The sequence below is a fragment of the Hemicordylus capensis genome, chromosome 4, assembly GCF_027244095.1.
Source record: "Hemicordylus capensis ecotype Gifberg chromosome 4, rHemCap1.1.pri, whole genome shotgun sequence".
NCBI classification, from domain to species: domain Eukaryota; kingdom Metazoa; phylum Chordata; class Lepidosauria; order Squamata; family Cordylidae; genus Hemicordylus; species Hemicordylus capensis.
Window position 1 is genome coordinate 36194470 of NC_069660.1, and position 16859 is coordinate 36211328.

Below are 16859 nucleotides of genomic sequence, written 5' to 3' on the forward strand. Positions count from 1 at the left end.
AGCCATATCAGTTCATTTGTTTCCTTGCAACAGTCTTTTGAGACCTCCCCCTCGCTCGGGGTGGCTTTTATTTAACAAAACTGCTCAATAAATGAATTACATCAGTTAGTTACAAGATGATCTTCAGTTCTACACATTTAGGAATGTTTGTTTTTCAAAAAGAATTTATTCTCAGAAAAAGGGTGTTAAGTATTCAGACACTAAAATGGTAAGGGATAGAGAGAAAGAAAGATCAACACATTCTCTGCATAGATAACTGGAGATTTTACAAAATGTGGGTTTTTAATTTTTTTAAAAAAAAAAATTACAGTAGCAGGAAAGATCTGTGTACAGAATTGTTTCAACTTCATTCAAGAAATGCCAAGGCCTCATGGGCCACTCTAGCTGAAGACATTTCTCAACCTCAGGCTTCTTTTAAAAAATGAATAAGGAAGTGAATAAGGAAGATAAAGGCCAACAAAAGAAGCTCTCCTAATGCTTCTTCTGTTTAACAAGGCCATTGTAAAGGTCAGGCTCCAATTCCAAGACTGTCTCCTGGTCGGTGCCAAGAAGTCTACATCATGCATGAAAAGGTGTGCAAGGGAAATTCACAAAAGGGGACCTTGACTCATTTTTCTTTCAAAAATTTGACCTTGGCAAAGAAGAAAGTCATTAGAAACACTGTTCACTTAAATTAGTATTCATCATCATTATTGCTATACCAAAACCAGAAGAGAAACCAGTGAATTTAAACTGATCTATTTGCTTTGATTGGTTTTTAAATGTACATACTTGAAAAAAAACTATACATTCATATCTATATCTATATATATACATATACATATATACATACGTGACACGCACACACACACATAGGGTTTCAGCTCCCACACTGAAGCTTCTCCCCAGCTTGGTCTATCTTCCATTTTGTATTTGTCAAAGAACTGTTTATCCTGGTAACAGACACTTAAAAATAAAGCATATAAGTTATAGAAGTATTATTGGCACGAGACAACAATGCTGTCCTTCCCCCCTTAACAAAAAGGGTTTCTCTCCAAATGTAATAAAATGACAAAGTGGCACCCCCGTGCAGAGAAGGATTTCTTCCCTATTAAAAAAAAGCCTGTTCCAAGTTATGCAGAAACAACACACCCTTACACACATAAAATGAATGCAAGTCCTGCTCACAAATGAGGAATGCTTTTTTTTTAAAAAAATGCAGCAATTGTGGGGAAACGGCTCAATCACAGACTTCGTAAGAGAGGAGATGTTTAGACCTGGTTCTGACTGAGGTGCTAAACCTGTGTCGGGCTGTACCACTTCAAATGGTAGATGGAGGCCCCTCCATACAAAAATAGCATGTTAGGGAGGAAGCTAGGCTTAGCAACCTTCTCTCCAACATTGTGTGGCCACACCTGCAGTCTGAAATGGTACAACCCAGATGCCTCAGTAAAAACAGGGCATTATAGAAACACATTCACTGAACAAGTCTACAGGTACAGGGAACATTCTGTCAAGAATAAATATCAATCAATCTTTATTATATGAAAGAAAGCCCTCACCTATGCAAGCTAATTTTATCAATCCACACTGGCAATCTAAAATCACCTTGCTTTAATAAAGGGAGAGACTGACACAGCTGGATATATGCAGGTATATTGGGATGATAGAAAATGGCAAAAGGAAGTCATTCTGGTTCTTGGAGTTCTCCCAGCTATGGGAGAAAAGGTATGTTCAACTTGGAAAAGAACAGAAACAAGGTCTGGAAAGGCACAGATTCCTTAATTCCTGGATTAGCTCCTTTCCCACTTGATGTGGTACTTGCTTAAGAGGGTCCCATAGAAGGACTCCAGATTTTAAAAAGGGATCAGACTTTGAATTCAAGACATTAGAGAAAATGGATTTGTACAAAGCCAACACTGAGTCTCATGGATATAAAAATGGAGAGCAACATGTAAGGCATACCATGAACGAGGAATGCAGAAGAGATCAGAAAGATACAGAAGAGCGGACTTTTGACACTGCCTTCCACAGTGCATCACACCTTGGCACACTGGAGAAAGGAGGCTAGGCCCTGTTCCCAATACAGGTAAAGCAGGAATTTTGTTTAAAATCCTGCCGAGGGTTGGGGGTAAGGATTTGGCATGTAACAAAGCAATTGTTGGAAAATACAGTCATGGGGCCTTCCCATTGCTCTACTAATGGGACCCTGTTGCCTCAATGTAAACTACTGCTGTACTGCATTAAGCATTTCTGTGGTTCTAAGGTACACACACTGACCTGACATAAGGTGAAGGTTTGGCTCAGTTATCTCAAAGATTTTGAGGTCCAGTCCTTAGTATCATAAACACTTGAATCAGGACTGCGTAGGGAAGGAATTTGTGCAAAGGGTGGAAATACCATCCTGTTTCAGGTCCTTTCCTTCACCAAGAAGCAAGGTTATAGCCACTTCAGGTGCCTTCTCAGCTGTGCTCCATGGATCTCTAGGCAATCATCCCTTGTTAAGCCAAATGATCTTTCAGGCTGGGAAGGCAGCAGGATGAGATGGTAGAATGGACTCTTCCATCTCAGATTATAGGCAGGGAACACACTTCTCCCATGTAAGGACACTGGCTGGCTTACTGTGCAAGGCTGCCATCAAGCTAGGAAGGGAGCACTCTTTGTGCAAGACAGCACAGTTGTGCAAATGCAGTTGAACAATAAATGATGCTTGCTCAATTGTGCCATCTTGTACAAGAGCGCTCTTGCACAACTGTGCAGCTCTTCAATTCCTAGCCCAACAGAGCCTTGTGCAGTGTTGGCATAGCATTGGTTTTCTGTTTGCAGGGAGTTAACACAGGGGAGCATTCGAAAATGTGACCCACCTACCAAAGTGGTGCAGTCCATTCTACCACCTCAGCATGCTGCCACCTAAGTGCATGTGCCAATCATGCTTAACTGGAGCATTGACAGCCGTTGTACTTTTCAAAACCAACCCAAGTTACCGAAATCACACATCCTCTTCTCTGTATGAATCAATGCTACCAAATTCCAGCTTTGGAGCTTTCTGAGCAACGCTCCCTCCACAACCTTCTTATTCTAGCACTGACAGCAAAATGCAGTTACGTCTTGCTCGTGGGAGATGGCACAATGAAAAATGGATGAAACCACGAGCTTGTCTAAAGCAAATAAGCTCTTGGAAGCAACATCCAAGTCCTGATTCAAGTAGGCCCTGAATGATAGTTAATCAGACAATTAAAAGTGACATCCAGAATTAGACATGCATTATAAGATGACCAAGTGATGGCAGTAGCCAAAGCCTTGCAAGCCGACGACAATGAATTCCAGCTAAGTTCAATTGCAACAGACATTCTCATTACTTTAAAAAATCACATGCACTTAAGTCAACATCCAAAGCCACTGAGCCAGAGCTCAGATGACTCAAGGGCTATATACACAAGAGGAGCTATTTTACAGCTGGTAAGAAATTCTCTCAGTAAAATAAAGGGGTGCACCACAGAAGGGTCTTCTGTACCATGCTGGCAGTAACCATTGCAACAAAGGCAGATACATTTACATATGGCTTGGATTGCAGTTTCTGCTTGGGCTTTCAGTTTTCACACAGAATTCAATAATACTTTGGTGTGGGAAGGTAGTTGGAGGTAGCAGGCAACATCAGAGAGGATTGCTGGACTGCTTTTCCTTGCATTTTCCAGCCCTGTGGCAATAATGGAAAGATTCCCATCCAAAGGCTGGCCAAAGATCATCTGAAATGTCCCTGCTCTGTAGGAAGGTGGGCTTCCTTGGACTGCAGACCTCAGCTGTAATCACAGACCTCAGTCTAAAAATAGTCCCACTCAAGTCCCATGAGATCAAAGGGAAAGGTTGCAACTAACAAGGCCTACTATTTGCAATGGGATTTTAGAACAATTAGATTGGGGACATTCGCTAACATCTGGACTAAGCCAGCAGCAGCGGGCCAGGAAGACATGCCTGTGTGGTGGAGTACTCTTAGCTCTGTAGTGCATAGCATGCAGTGTGGGGAGGGATATTTGTTTCTCTCTGCTTCTGCCGAAAGTGCCCTGCATCACCTGAAAATATGTCCTAGGGCCATGCAATCCTCATGGACATATTTTCAGGTGGTATAGGACAGGGATTCTCAGCCTTGGAGCTCCAGATGTCATTGGACTTCAACTCCAATAATCCCCAGCCCCAATGACCTTTGGTTGGGAATTATGGGAGTTGAAGTTTAACAACGTCTGGGGACCCAAGATTGAGAACCCCTGGTATAGGACATTTCTGGGGGAAAGCAGTGATTGACGGAAAACCCCACCCACCCTGCCCACTCCATGCTTCAGTACTTTGGAAGGATTTTGCAGCATGGGTGTGGTTTCCCAGCACACTCCTGCTGGCTTAGTCGTGATGTTAGCCAATGAGTACAAGTAGAACCTATGCAAAAACCAGTATTTGGGTTCAGACCTAGGCAGACTTGTTGCCAAGTACATTGAGGCGAGCCAGAGTGGCCTTTGGCTCTGTCCCACATATATTTTGCCAATAGTAATCCAGGAATGTCAACATACAGAAAATAAACACTGTGCGTGTGTGGGGAAGGGGAGCAGCAGCTGAGAGTTAAGTTGAGTAAAAGACCAGAAGATGAATCCAAGTGGTTTACATCTCAATAGCACGAAGCTTTCCAGCTTCAGATGCTGGTGACCGTATTAATTTTTAAATGCTCCTACATCATGGTCACAAACAGGCACTTCAGAGAGGCTGCCTTTTCAGTCATTTGGAGGCATGTTCACAAGCGGTAAATCTGGGAGGAGACATGGCTTCTGTCTGCAGAGTTGGCCCAGTTAACAAAATGACACAGCTTCGAGTCTGAACTCTCCTGCCAACTTCTGGAGTGCATCTTGGGTCTCTCTTAGTGTGCTGTGAACAGTCCTATCCATCTGCCCATATACCCTCAGGGTGCAGATTCTTTGGCCAACGAACGCTCATCTCACAGGCATGCTCCAGCCAAGTCAACCGCTATTTGTTTTTCGGTCCTTTGCCTAGGCAAAGACCATTGAGCAAGGTTACTGCAGCACTTAGGCTGATGGGCCGAGGAGCTGGTGCCCACGTCTCCATCTGGTCCAACATCTTGTTTTCCCTCAGGAGAAGATGGTTTGGGGTTCGTACTAAAGCAGTGCATTACAGATTTTAAACAAAGTGAGAGCCGATTCTAGCAGCTTTTCCATACAGCACAACATTGATTGCCAAGTTGATTTCTGCTGTGTATGCTCAAGCTTGAATGTAAGCTACACAAACCAGCTGATCAGATACCAGCTGCCATTAAGCTTCTGATGCACAGCAGGATGGATTCAAGCTGGGAGAACTCCTGCAGGATTTGTGGAAACCAACCAACTAATTGCACAGGGCATGACCCAGCAGTAGCCTGAGCACCCATAAATAGGGCTCTTGGGGCCAAACTACAGCTGTGTTTACCTTTTCTCTCTCTGACTTTAAAAAAAAAGCAGCTTCTAAGGTTGTGACTTTCAACACAAGAGCAACAGTGCGTGTGCATGCACATGCACACTTAACTTTTCCTTTTGCATGCTTTCCTATTAAAAACCACACACATACACACCCTTTCCCTTGTGGGGTGAAAAGTAGCTTAGAGGGGTAAACATTAAGTTCCTTTCCCACCATTCCTCCGCTGAAGCTCACAGTCTCAGAGGCTGCTTTTGAATGAAAAATAGAAATATCAGAATAAAATGATAATATGCAGCTGCATGTAGCATGTTGTTTGGCGTTTAGTACTTCGCAAGATCAGAGTGTTTTCCTTTTCTGCTGCTTTGGCCAACAGAGCTTTAAAAGTGGTATGGCCTGAGAGAGCAGCAGAACGAGAACACTTGCCATGGTTTGGGATTCCAGAGGGCAAGTGGGACTCATTTCAGGTCATGACCAGACACCAAGCACAACAAAGGAGTCTGAATTCTTAAAAGGGTCACTCTGTGCAAGGAGACTGGCGTTTATAAGCTCTGGCAGGTGTTTACTAGGACAGGAGACTGGATAAAACCGATCTAAAAAAATTACTAAAATTCCATCTAGCAAGTCCATTCTCAAAAGATGATATACTCCCAAGAAAGCAGGTTTCAAGTTGCAGGAAAGAGATGGCGTTTTCAGAGTTCTAGGGGTTTCACTCTTGTAGTAACCTTTTTCTTCCTCTCACTCGTGCATCTAGCTCAATCACAAATTCTAATGGGCAGATGGAGTAATGGTTAGAGTGCTGGACTACAACTGGGGAGACCCGAGTTCAAATCCCCATTCTGCCATGAAACTAGCTGGGTGACTCTGGGCCAGTCACTTCTCTCTCAGCCTAACCTAATTCACAGGGTTGTTGTGAAAGAGAAACTCAAGTATGTAGTACACCACTCTGGGCTCCTTGGAGGAAGAGCGGGTTATAAATGTAGAAAAGAAAAGAAGAAGAAACCAGCTTCTGAGCAGAGAATAGTCTAAGGGTGCATATTATATGGCAAAGGTAATGTGGCACCTGCATGAAGCAGGACTGCACGCACTATTAGCAGACTTGTAGAACCACTTGCTCAGCTGAGATTTGCCCAGGAAAAGTATCATGCTTCTGAGGCACTACGAAGCATCAGAATCTGTAACGATTATGAAGCATCGATAAGGGAAGCCCATGTACTCAACGAATTCTTAGAACGGCACATGGAAGACTAGTATTACTTGGATGGGAGGCTGGCAACATGCTATGTATAGGGAAAGAGGGATTTATGACTTCACTATACCTTGCTGGAGTTTTATGGAATTGGTATTAATAGACATCCTTTGTTGAAAATAAACCCTGCAGTCCAAGATCCAACACAGCCCTGAAAGATGCTCATATTGTTACTGGAACCACAAGCATCATAAGTCAAGACCCTACACAGTTGTTAAGTGCAATCTCACCAAAAAGTTCAGTTAGTTTTTAATTCATTCCGCAAAGGGCAGAGAACAACCAGACCCAACAACCTGCATTTTCTTTCTTTTTGGTCAAGCCCACCACTTCCAGTTCAATTTCTTTGATGCTTATGGTCTGCAGTTGCACCTGAGAGAAGGGGACAACACTGGGTAGACAGAAGAGAAGAATGACGGGTTAAAAAACAAAAGGAGCACAAGTACATGGAAACACCAAGTGTCCATAATAAAGTGGGTTACAGTGTTTCCTGGAATGAAGCACTCAGTCAAATTCCAGGCAGTGGCATTTGGATATAATAAGGGAGAGGGGAAATTGTGCTGGTTTAGAAATAAAGGAGAATAGGAGCCACATGAATCCAAAAGGCATCATTCTATAACATTGCCAATCAGAGATGACCCAAGAACTGTGAAGTCATGCAGACTGCAAAGCAGCCCATCTGTCTCCATCAGATTCAGGTTGTCAAGTTCCTTCTGATTGTCCCCCAGAGTGGGTTGGAGGGAGGGCAAACTCCAGAAGGCAGGTGGCCCTCATGAATACGACTCCCTAGTTTTCACTCGACCTCTTCTCTTCTAGAAGACTTGGCTTGTTTGAAACCCTGTCTGCTGTACCACAGCTAACTTCATATTAAAAAGAACTGAGACATGTTGTTTAAGTCATGACCTATCAGGACTTTCTTAATACAGAGCAGCCAAGGGCACTGTATTTGTTTGAACAACCACCCCAGTAGCATCCTTGAAAGGAAGGGCAAATCACCAGATGAGGAGACGACCCTCGTGGATGTTCTGGAGTTATTCCAAATATGTCTCAAGGTCTCTGGTTCTTAAACACAGATGCAGGAGGAGGCAACAAAGAGTCTTTGGCATCAGATTCTGTCCCCAGATCTATAGGTTCTCGCCTGGCTGATACTGAGGCTCTGTTGATGTGAAGTAGTCCTCCAAGAAAGCTTGTAGGTATTCAAAGGTTGGCCTTTCTTCAGGATCCTTCCTCCAACACTGGCACATCAAATCATGCAAAGATTCTGGGCATTCTGGTGGGCAAGGCATCCGATAGCCACGTTCCACTTGATCAAGTACTTCCCGGTTTACCATGCCTGTTAGTATGAGAGAGATGTGGCAGGGTGTAGGTGTCATTGATACCACTAGCAAAGAAGTAAACATACATGCCCCTGTTGGTTCCAAAACTTTATCAGTCTCTAAAAAGGAGTATATTACTTCGCTCTTCAACAGTCAAAATGCACAGAGGCACTGCTAATAGCTTAACCTCCCATTAATTAAGTATTGCTTCAACTAAATTGCAAGGGAGCAATTCAAGTTGCTCTCCTTGTGCCAGCATTAAATCGGTGACCTCTTTTTTTTCTCCAAAGCTTTTCTACTTCCAGCAAATCAAGAACTGGAAACTTGTTGGGGATGGAAAAAACCGATTTATCCCATCATCCAGTTCCATGTCATATGAGTAACATACAGTCCCAATCACAAGGTTGGCCCAGATCACACTGGGCCTGTTTTCTGTCCCTCTCCAATCAGTTCCCCTAATGTCAGTGCGAGAAGCACCCAACTGATTTAGGCCACCCATGTGACCATCTATCACATTACTGATGCAAAGTAGAACTAGACGATGAGAAATGCCAAGCCATGCCCTGTGAGCCAATAGTTCAGGGATAACACCATCTCTCCAGAGCCTTTAAGAAATCAGCCTTTGGGAACTTTTTCATAGTTCTTTATACATCCATGGCCTGAGTGAAAAACTTTGAGGGAGCACTTGAAAGCACCCAGAAAAAAAAAGATGCTTTTCAATGCTAATAAATGTTGAAAATTTTCAAATCAGAATTCTTCATAAGGAGCCAATAGTTGATGGCTTTCCCCCAGGTAAGCTAAGTTGTGTGTTCTATGCCCGTCCCTGCCTCAGAGGGTTCTGCATTGGCCAGACAGGACTAACACTACCTTGCTGGCTTGGGCCACATATTTACTGCTGCAGCAATTGAGAGAAGACTTTCCCCCCAGATCTGATCTGAAATTCATCCTTCTGTTACCCCTTCAGAACAGTGGAACAGAAGACAAAGAAAGGACACCCAGGAGTCTCCAAGGACTGTGCGCTAAGCATGGAGGGATAAGCCTCAACTACCACTTTGGATCCATGACTCACTAAGAGCCAGTTTAGATGATACCCATCGGTGGTCCATGCCCTACGAGATAAACAAGTGAGCACTCCATGAATGTGCATGTCTGCACTTCCTTTCACCCCCTCTTGGCACACTGTTCTGTTGCACGGAGGTGCATTTCAGCTGAACCGCCCCTCTACGCACACTGCAAAGGCTACTTTAAAGTGCTAAGAGCAGCAGTTCAGATGAAGCCCATCCCAATGCAATTCAAGAATGGCATCCTGGCATGCTGGTGTTGGGAAGGACATGCATGCTCACTTGACAAAGTATCATCCAAAACCGTCGTAAGAGGCAACAGAGCTAGTTGACAAAAGCAGCATGGGATGGCTGGCTACCTGGGGTGCTTGCAAGAACGAGGAGTTTCTATGACTGGGCTCGTGGCCAGCTGCAGCACTGGCCTCGCAACACCTGTAGCAAAGCTGAGCCCTTACCTGGATATGGCACTCGGCCCTTTGTGGCTAGTTCAGTCAGCAGTATTCCAAAGGACCACACATCTGACTTGATGGTGAACCGGCCGTAGAGAGCAGCTTCTGGGGCAGTCCACTTAATGGGGAATTTAGCACCTGAACAAGACAGATAAGAATATAAAGCAAGCTCAGAAGTACCATTCAATAAGTCCACCAAAAAAGAAATGGTGGATGAAGGTTGACAACCAAGATCTACCCACTACCTCTGTCATCATTCACCACCTAGATGGTATGGCGTAAGTGTACTAAATCCAAGACAGTCTCAGGGTGCCTTCACTTGTCCTGTGGGCAACTGAGAGCACAGGCAAAAGCTAATTCTGAACAGCAACTTCTTGCTTAAGAACACAGGAAGCTGCCTTGTACTGAGTCAGACCACTGGTCCACTTAGCTCAGGACTGTCCTCACAGACTGGCAGTGGCTCTCCAAGGTTTCAGACAGGAGTCCTTTCCAGCGCTACCTGGAGATGCTGCCAGGGACTGAACCTGGGACCTTCTGTATACAAGCAGATGCTCTACCCCTGAACTATAGCCCCATTCTCTGGTTCTGTGACAGAAGCCTTTCACTCAGCATTGCCACCCACTTCCCCTTCTAAAGCGATAGTTCGTAGCTCATTATCTTGCCTAAAGCAATGGAAAGAGTAGTCCATACCTTGCCTAGCTGTGTATTCATTGTCCTCAATCAGTCGTGCCAATCCAAAGTCAGCTACCTTACACACCAGGTTTTCCCCCACAAGGATATTGGCAGCTCGGAGATCTCTGTGAACATAGTTCATCCTCTCCACATACGCCATGCCAGATGCAATCTAGAACCATTCCAACCCACAAAAGAAAAGTAGAGTTTTATTTAACAAGACTATCATCAGCCACAGTCAGGGTTTGCTATAAAACATCAGCCACATCAGAAAGGCAATAATTTAAGAAGGGAATCAATGTAGTTAAGCCACTGGGGTGGGTGTGGGTGTTCTATATGTAAAGACAGTTCAATGGGAAAACCATGTCCTTGAGCCAAATGCCTCCACAGTAAACTTAGGATGGTGTCCCAGGTTACATATCTCAATGGAGAGAGTGTGAAGAAAGCAAAAGTCCATGAATAAATGGCATCAGGAGATGGCACATAACTGTTGACTTATGCAAGTATACATAGCTGCCAGCTGTTGTGAAGACTGAAAGGAGCACGGATTCGCACTGTGCCCAACTCAATACACATAGAAAAGTGGTAGGTGGAAGAAACTAGAAAAGCCAACAAAAAGGGAAAGTATGGTAGGAAACCATATATTCGTTTAAATAAGGAAGCCAACAACATGGTTCCACAAGACTTTCCAGAGCACAGCAAGTTTAGAGCCAACCTTCACATGCAGCAGAACTCATGGTGTAGTATTTCCACTCTTTATAATTTCAGACTGTAAAGGAAATGCATGTATGAATACATCCCCCACAGGGGAAATATTCCTCTGTGAACAGAGAAAATGAGCATGTCAGGAAGACCAGTTCTAAGGTAGCCTTCTACCTGACAAGCTGTCTATGTGATCTTCCTTGAGGGGAAGCATTTCAACATGCAGTTCCCCCACATGATGTCTGAAATCGCACAAGCCCAAAAAAGCTGCAGTATTCAGTTCTGCACATCCAGATTGGCCCTCAAAGGCTATAAAGCAGGCCATACTCACCTGAGCGGCCATGTCTACCAACTGGGGCAGCCTCAGATACTTGCCCATGTCCCCCTTCAAGAAATCCAGGAGGCTTCCTAGGACAGGACAGACAGTTGTCAGCAATTAAGGTAGGGGCAAGCTCGAAACTCTTTAAAATGCCCCACCCCATCTGGGCAGAGATTTGCAGCTGGCTTAATCTCACAGAATGCAAACGAAGCCAGGTGAAGAAGCAGTGCATTTTAATGGGGCCAGCCAGTGTGTAGAAAACGCTGAATGGAGGAAAGAAGGGAAGACACCAAATGCAGAAGTGAAAGAGGAGATCACCTCAAATGCTGCATAAAAGAATTTACTGCCCGCATCTTTCAAGTACTAACTCTTCTCAGGGACAATTCTGATGTAGCTCTTCCGAAGAGAAATTTTAAAACCATTTTCCATACCATCTCAAAAAAACATGGGCAATAGGTTCTCTTCTGCGTACCTTTCAGGTTTCCTACCCTTTTGTTCTTAAAAAGCATTTAACCCACATAAAATTATTTAGGATATAAACATCTGAAATAATAATCCTATATTCTTAGGATATAAGCATGGAATAATTAAGCTATACAGTAATTCTCTGTTCAGAGAATCGTTGGTAGTGATGAAGCAGCAAGTAAGAGTTGAACTGCGAGTTCGGCTTCTGCTGAAACAGATATCCTTTACCTATCCCAGTACCTATCACACTGCATGAAGCTACTCGGTTCTTACCACACACCAGTTTGGTTGCCTGAATCAGCCCTGATATCCCATGAATCAGATAATGACCAGCTGACAAGCACACATTCACAGAGCAGCTAACTCCAGCTATAGTTAAATGATAAAATGGCAGTGAGGTGAGGAGAAGAGATGCCTTCCCTCCCAGCCTTGAATCTCTAGCCCATGGGTTCCCAACCTGTGGATCTCCAGATATTGCCCAACTATAAATCCCATCATCCCCCAGCCTGTGAGATGATGGGAGTTGTAGTTCAGCAACATCCAGAGGACCACAGGATGGCAACCCCTGCTCTAGCCCATCCAGTTTTACCACTCAGTTTGAGCATCCATACAACACATCCAGCCAGCATATGTGAGCCTTAGCACCCCATATGGCACACCTTTGCACATGTATTCTGTTACAATATAAATGGGCTCTTCTGAAACGACCGCATACAGCTGCACCAGCTTCTCATGGCGCAGTTTCTTCATGACCTGAGCTTCCTGCAGAAACGCCTCTGGAGACATTGTCCCAGGTTTCAGAGTCTTTATAGCCACTCGGGTGGTACCATTCCAGGTCCCTGGAGTGGAAACATAAGTAGATTACCAAAGCAGCCTTTCCAGCAAGAAACATGGCATTCATGGGTCCTGCTTAACACGGTGACACCATCTCTAGAGAAGAAGATAAATAAAAGTTTGCAATTCAAGGTATTTATTTCAAATATTTATATCCCACCTACTAACTAAATTCCACGACAATGGGAGTAGCTGCAATAGCACGGATTGTGCAACCGCTCGCTCTCTGCAGTGTCAGTCTGCAACAACCCTGACACAGTGCACAATGGCATTGTGTGGCTGAGCATCATGTCAGCCAGTGCCTACCTTGACATCTCAAATGTCTTTCACTATATTGGTGGAAGCCTACAGCCCAGTGTTGCACTGGAGAAAGGTGCTTTGCATTTGATATGCGACCAAGGGCAGCCAAGATGATCAGGGGCCTAGAGCACCTTCCTTATGAGGCAAGGCTACAACTGCTGGGGCTGTTTAGTTTAGAAAAAGAGACGACTGTAGGGAGACATGATAGAAGTCTATACAATCATGCATGGTGTGGAGAAAGTGGATAGAAAATTTTCTCCCTCTCTCATAACACTAGAACTAGGGTCATGCCATGAAACTGATTGCCAAGAGATTTAGGACCAACAAAAGGAAGTACTTTTGCACACAATGCTTAATTAATCTATGGAATTTTCTGCCAAATAATGTGGTGACAGCTAACAGCCAGGGCAGCTTTAAGAAGGGTTTAGATGAATTCATGGAGGACAGGGCTATCAATCACTACTAGTCTGAGGGATATAGGCCACCTCCAGCCTAAAAGGCAAGATGCCTCTCAATACCAGTTGCAGGAGAGCAACAGCAGAAGAGGAGGCATGCCCTCAGCTCTTGCCTGTGGACTTCCAAGATGCATCTGGTGAGTCACTGTGTGAAACAGGATGGTAGACTAGATAGGCCTTGGGCCTGATCCAGCAAGGCTCTTCTTCTGTTCTTGTGGTATCATTTGTCATATGCAGCAGATCATAGAACGAGGCTGAAAATGCTTCCATGAATCAGCTGCCTCCTCAGTATTCAGAAAACAGCCAGGAACAAATACCTGCTCTGCAACCAACACTAGTGGTTGCTTTTTCTCATCTTGCCCTTCTAAAAGACCCAGCCAGAAACTCAGAGGGCCTTCCAGCCACGAAGGCTCAGGTACCTGCTAGGGATCCTTACCCATCCAGACTTCTCCAAAACAGCCTTGTCCCAGCTTCACCTCTAACCGCAGTGACTCCCGAGGGATTTCCCAGGCATCCTTTGCCAGGCCTTGTGTCTGAGGCTTGCTGGTGGGGCAGACATTGGTGAGACGGTGGCACAAGCCATCTGCATGTTCTGGGAAAGGGAAGCACGTATAGCGGAAGACGACACACACAAAAAGCTACGTCACATGGAATATTTTGAAGGATATCCAGCCTTTCCTTTCCTCCTCAAACTCAGTATGAATTCCCTTGAGCATCCATTTTACTGTTCACCCTTGCTATCCCTTGTTTGTGGTCTGATAAGCAGGCAGACAAATGGTTTTATGGTACAGTGGCAGCTAGACCACATTGTGCCAAACAGTAGAGGAATACCCTTAAACGCACTCTTCAACACACTATTGATTTCATCAATACCGCCTTCAACATACTTTATTGATTTCATGATGGATGCTGGAATTCTTGATAGATTCGCATGTTTGAATCATGTGGATTAATCTGTAGGGAGCAGATTAAGGAGAAGCCTTCCTAAAGTGAATGATTACTTCCTTCAAACCTTATGATTCTAGCCCTATTGCCCTGCTTTCTTGAGATGTGTCCAAGCATGTTACCTGGTCTGCTTTAATTTAAAAAGAACTTTGGGTAAGGACTCTGCATTCTGGGAAGAATCCTGCATGATTCGAACTTCCAGGGGTTTAGTCTGTTGCAGCAAGAGGTCTTGTAGCACAAAAGATTACCCTGAAATAATTTTTAGTGTTGTTGTATGTACTCTTTGTTGTATGTACTCTTTGTAGTTTTTGCTGCATGATCAGAAGTAGTGTTGACATGACACTTACTGGAATAATAAGCCACAAGCTGCTGAAGGCTGCTGAACTGTGTGCGGGAAGTGATGTAGAAGCCCCCATTGTCCAGCTTACGGATCTTGTAGTGCTTCACATTGAGGCCCTTTGCATTGTCAAAATCCGAGACGGAGAGACAGTAGGCACCTGCCGAGAAAGAGGAGGCACAGCTCAGATCTTTTGTTCAAAGAAGCCTTTGGGGCAGTGTTATATACACACACACGCACATATGGATGGACAAAACATTGCAGTATATTCCTGGTGTTTATAGCCCCCACCCCCTGCCTTCAGACAAAAGTGAAAGCTCAGCTCATGGTTACAGGCGCCAAAGGAGGCAGGAAGTCCCACCCCAGCGCTGTCACTCATCCTCAGCCGCTAATCTCCAGCTGCTCACAGTTACAGTGGTGGTTGTCTGCAGAGGGATCCACTGAGACCATGAAGGCAGACACTTTTGTGATTGGCAGCCTGAGGAGATCCTGGCTGCTGATCACAGAAGCACCTGCCTTCACGGTTAGAGTGGGTCCCTCTGCAGACAACCACTGCTGTAACTGTGAGCAGCTGGAGAGAGCGGGTGTCAGCACCAGGGTAGGACTTCCTATCCACTTTGGTATCTGTAACTGTGAGCAGAGCTTTTACTTTTAACATCTGAATGGGTCCATGCGTTACTTGAGCCTGTGCCTAAGCATGGTGAAAGTTTTGACACCTTTTCTCCTTAGAAGCAGAAGGAATTGTGGCTTGAGGGAGTATTCTTCAAACTGAGAAACTTCCCAACTTTTGTTCAACCCTCCTTCTCCCACCTCATTGCCACCGAGTTCCATTAGCTCCACCCACCTAGTTTTCTGTTAACCAGCCACCTTCTGAGTCCACAAACCTTCTGCTCCAGTGAGTAACACTGGGGAACTTGGGGTGGGTGGAGCTGTCTCCTCAGGTCTTTTTATTCAGATTTTTGTGAAACTGAAGCATTTGAGAGTCACACCAAGTCTGACAGTACCTCCCCTCTCACCCACAGGTGCTCCAGTTATGGGTCCACAACATTTCCAATTCTTTCAGGTATCAATCAATCAATCAATCAATCCTTTATTATGCTCAGTTGACCATCTGGGAGCTTGGGGTGTGTGTGTGTGTGTGTGTGTGGTGACCGAAGGAGAAGCACACACACATTGATTCATCTATATACACCTGGGCCCACCTTGTAAGAGATGAGAACAAAGTGAAGGGAAACCAATACCTAAACCCCTACTGATTCATAGTTCCCTCATGACACTTTAGATTGGGGAAAACATGGAAGACATGTGGATTTGCAAGTAAACCTCTTGTGCTAGAATGTTTCCATGCCACATCTATAAGAAAGAGCTGGTGATGCTGCAGTCAGCAGGATGGCAACTTCACAGCAGGATTAAAATGGGGGTGGGGGGAAATGCAGAGTGGATACCTTTGAAGAACAAAAGCAGCTGGCAAGGCCAGGTCTGCCTAATTATGGCCTCCAGCTGGATCAGCCTTCAGTGTGATCCTGTCAAACCTCAGCCGCTAATTTGTGGACGGTTAACACAGAGCTCAGAGACAGAAAACCTTTGCTGCAATACCTCAAGGGGAGGGTGTGTGTGTGTGTGGAATAGATCCTGGCAGCTAATCTATAGGGAAATGTCCTTTCTTCCTTTGCTGCTAATGTGGTGCCCCAATTATACATGGGGAAAGTGCTGCCGTGTTAGCTTGTCTGAAGTGTCAGCTTTGGACCTCACGCAGAAGCTAGGATTATTAGGCAGGCTTTTCAACACAAAAAACAGCTGTATTTTGGGACTGGCTTTTCAAAAGAGCTGCTCAGCAACTAGTGTTCTGTATTGCCTTCATCTTAAAATCTCACCATCAATCACACATTGGCCCAATTCGTAACATGATCTGGTTCGTGCCTGAATAGGATAAGAATGTTTGGAAACCTCTCTAAAGATTCTCTGTAGTTAGAAAAACAAGCTTGTTTGTTACAATTATTATTCTGGGTTTGCTGAGAATTTTTTAAGGGAACAAAGCCTTTATTCCTTGTCATACAGGTGGGGCTCATGAGCCCCTGGTGGCGCAAGTGGTAAAACTGCTGCCCTGTAACCAGAAGGTAACAAGTTCAATCCTGACCAGGGGCTCAAGGTTGACTCAGCCTTCCATCCTTCCGAGGTCGGTAAAATGAGTACCCAGAATGTGGGGGGGCAATGTGCTAAATCGTTGTAAACCGCTTAGAGAGCTTCCAGCTATAGAGTGGTATATAAGTGTAAGTGCTATTGCTATATAAGTATGATATTCATCCTCATGCCCTATCCATTTTGTAAGGG

General features: G+C 44.6%; 1 protein-coding gene across 6 annotated transcripts in view; it reads right to left on the bottom strand.

Annotated features, from left to right (window-relative positions):
• Positions 1-261: 261 nt before the first annotated feature.
• SRC (SRC proto-oncogene, non-receptor tyrosine kinase) overlaps positions 262-16859 on the bottom strand; it is a 134225-nt gene continuing 117627 nt past the window's right edge. For all 6 annotated transcript variants that reach the window (XM_053247350.1, XM_053247353.1, XM_053247355.1 and 3 more), the window contains 7 exons: positions 14539-14688; positions 13683-13838; positions 12317-12496; positions 11205-11281; positions 10190-10343; positions 9506-9637; positions 262-8006 (listed from right to left, as the gene is read on the bottom strand). In XM_053247350.1, the coding sequence (XP_053103325.1) occupies positions 7798-8006; positions 9506-9637; positions 10190-10343; positions 11205-11281; positions 12317-12496; positions 13683-13838; positions 14539-14688 (1058 nt within the window). In that variant the 3' untranslated portion in view covers positions 262-7797. The remainder of the gene's footprint in view (positions 8007-9505; positions 9638-10189; positions 10344-11204; positions 11282-12316; positions 12497-13682; positions 13839-14538; positions 14689-16859) is intronic.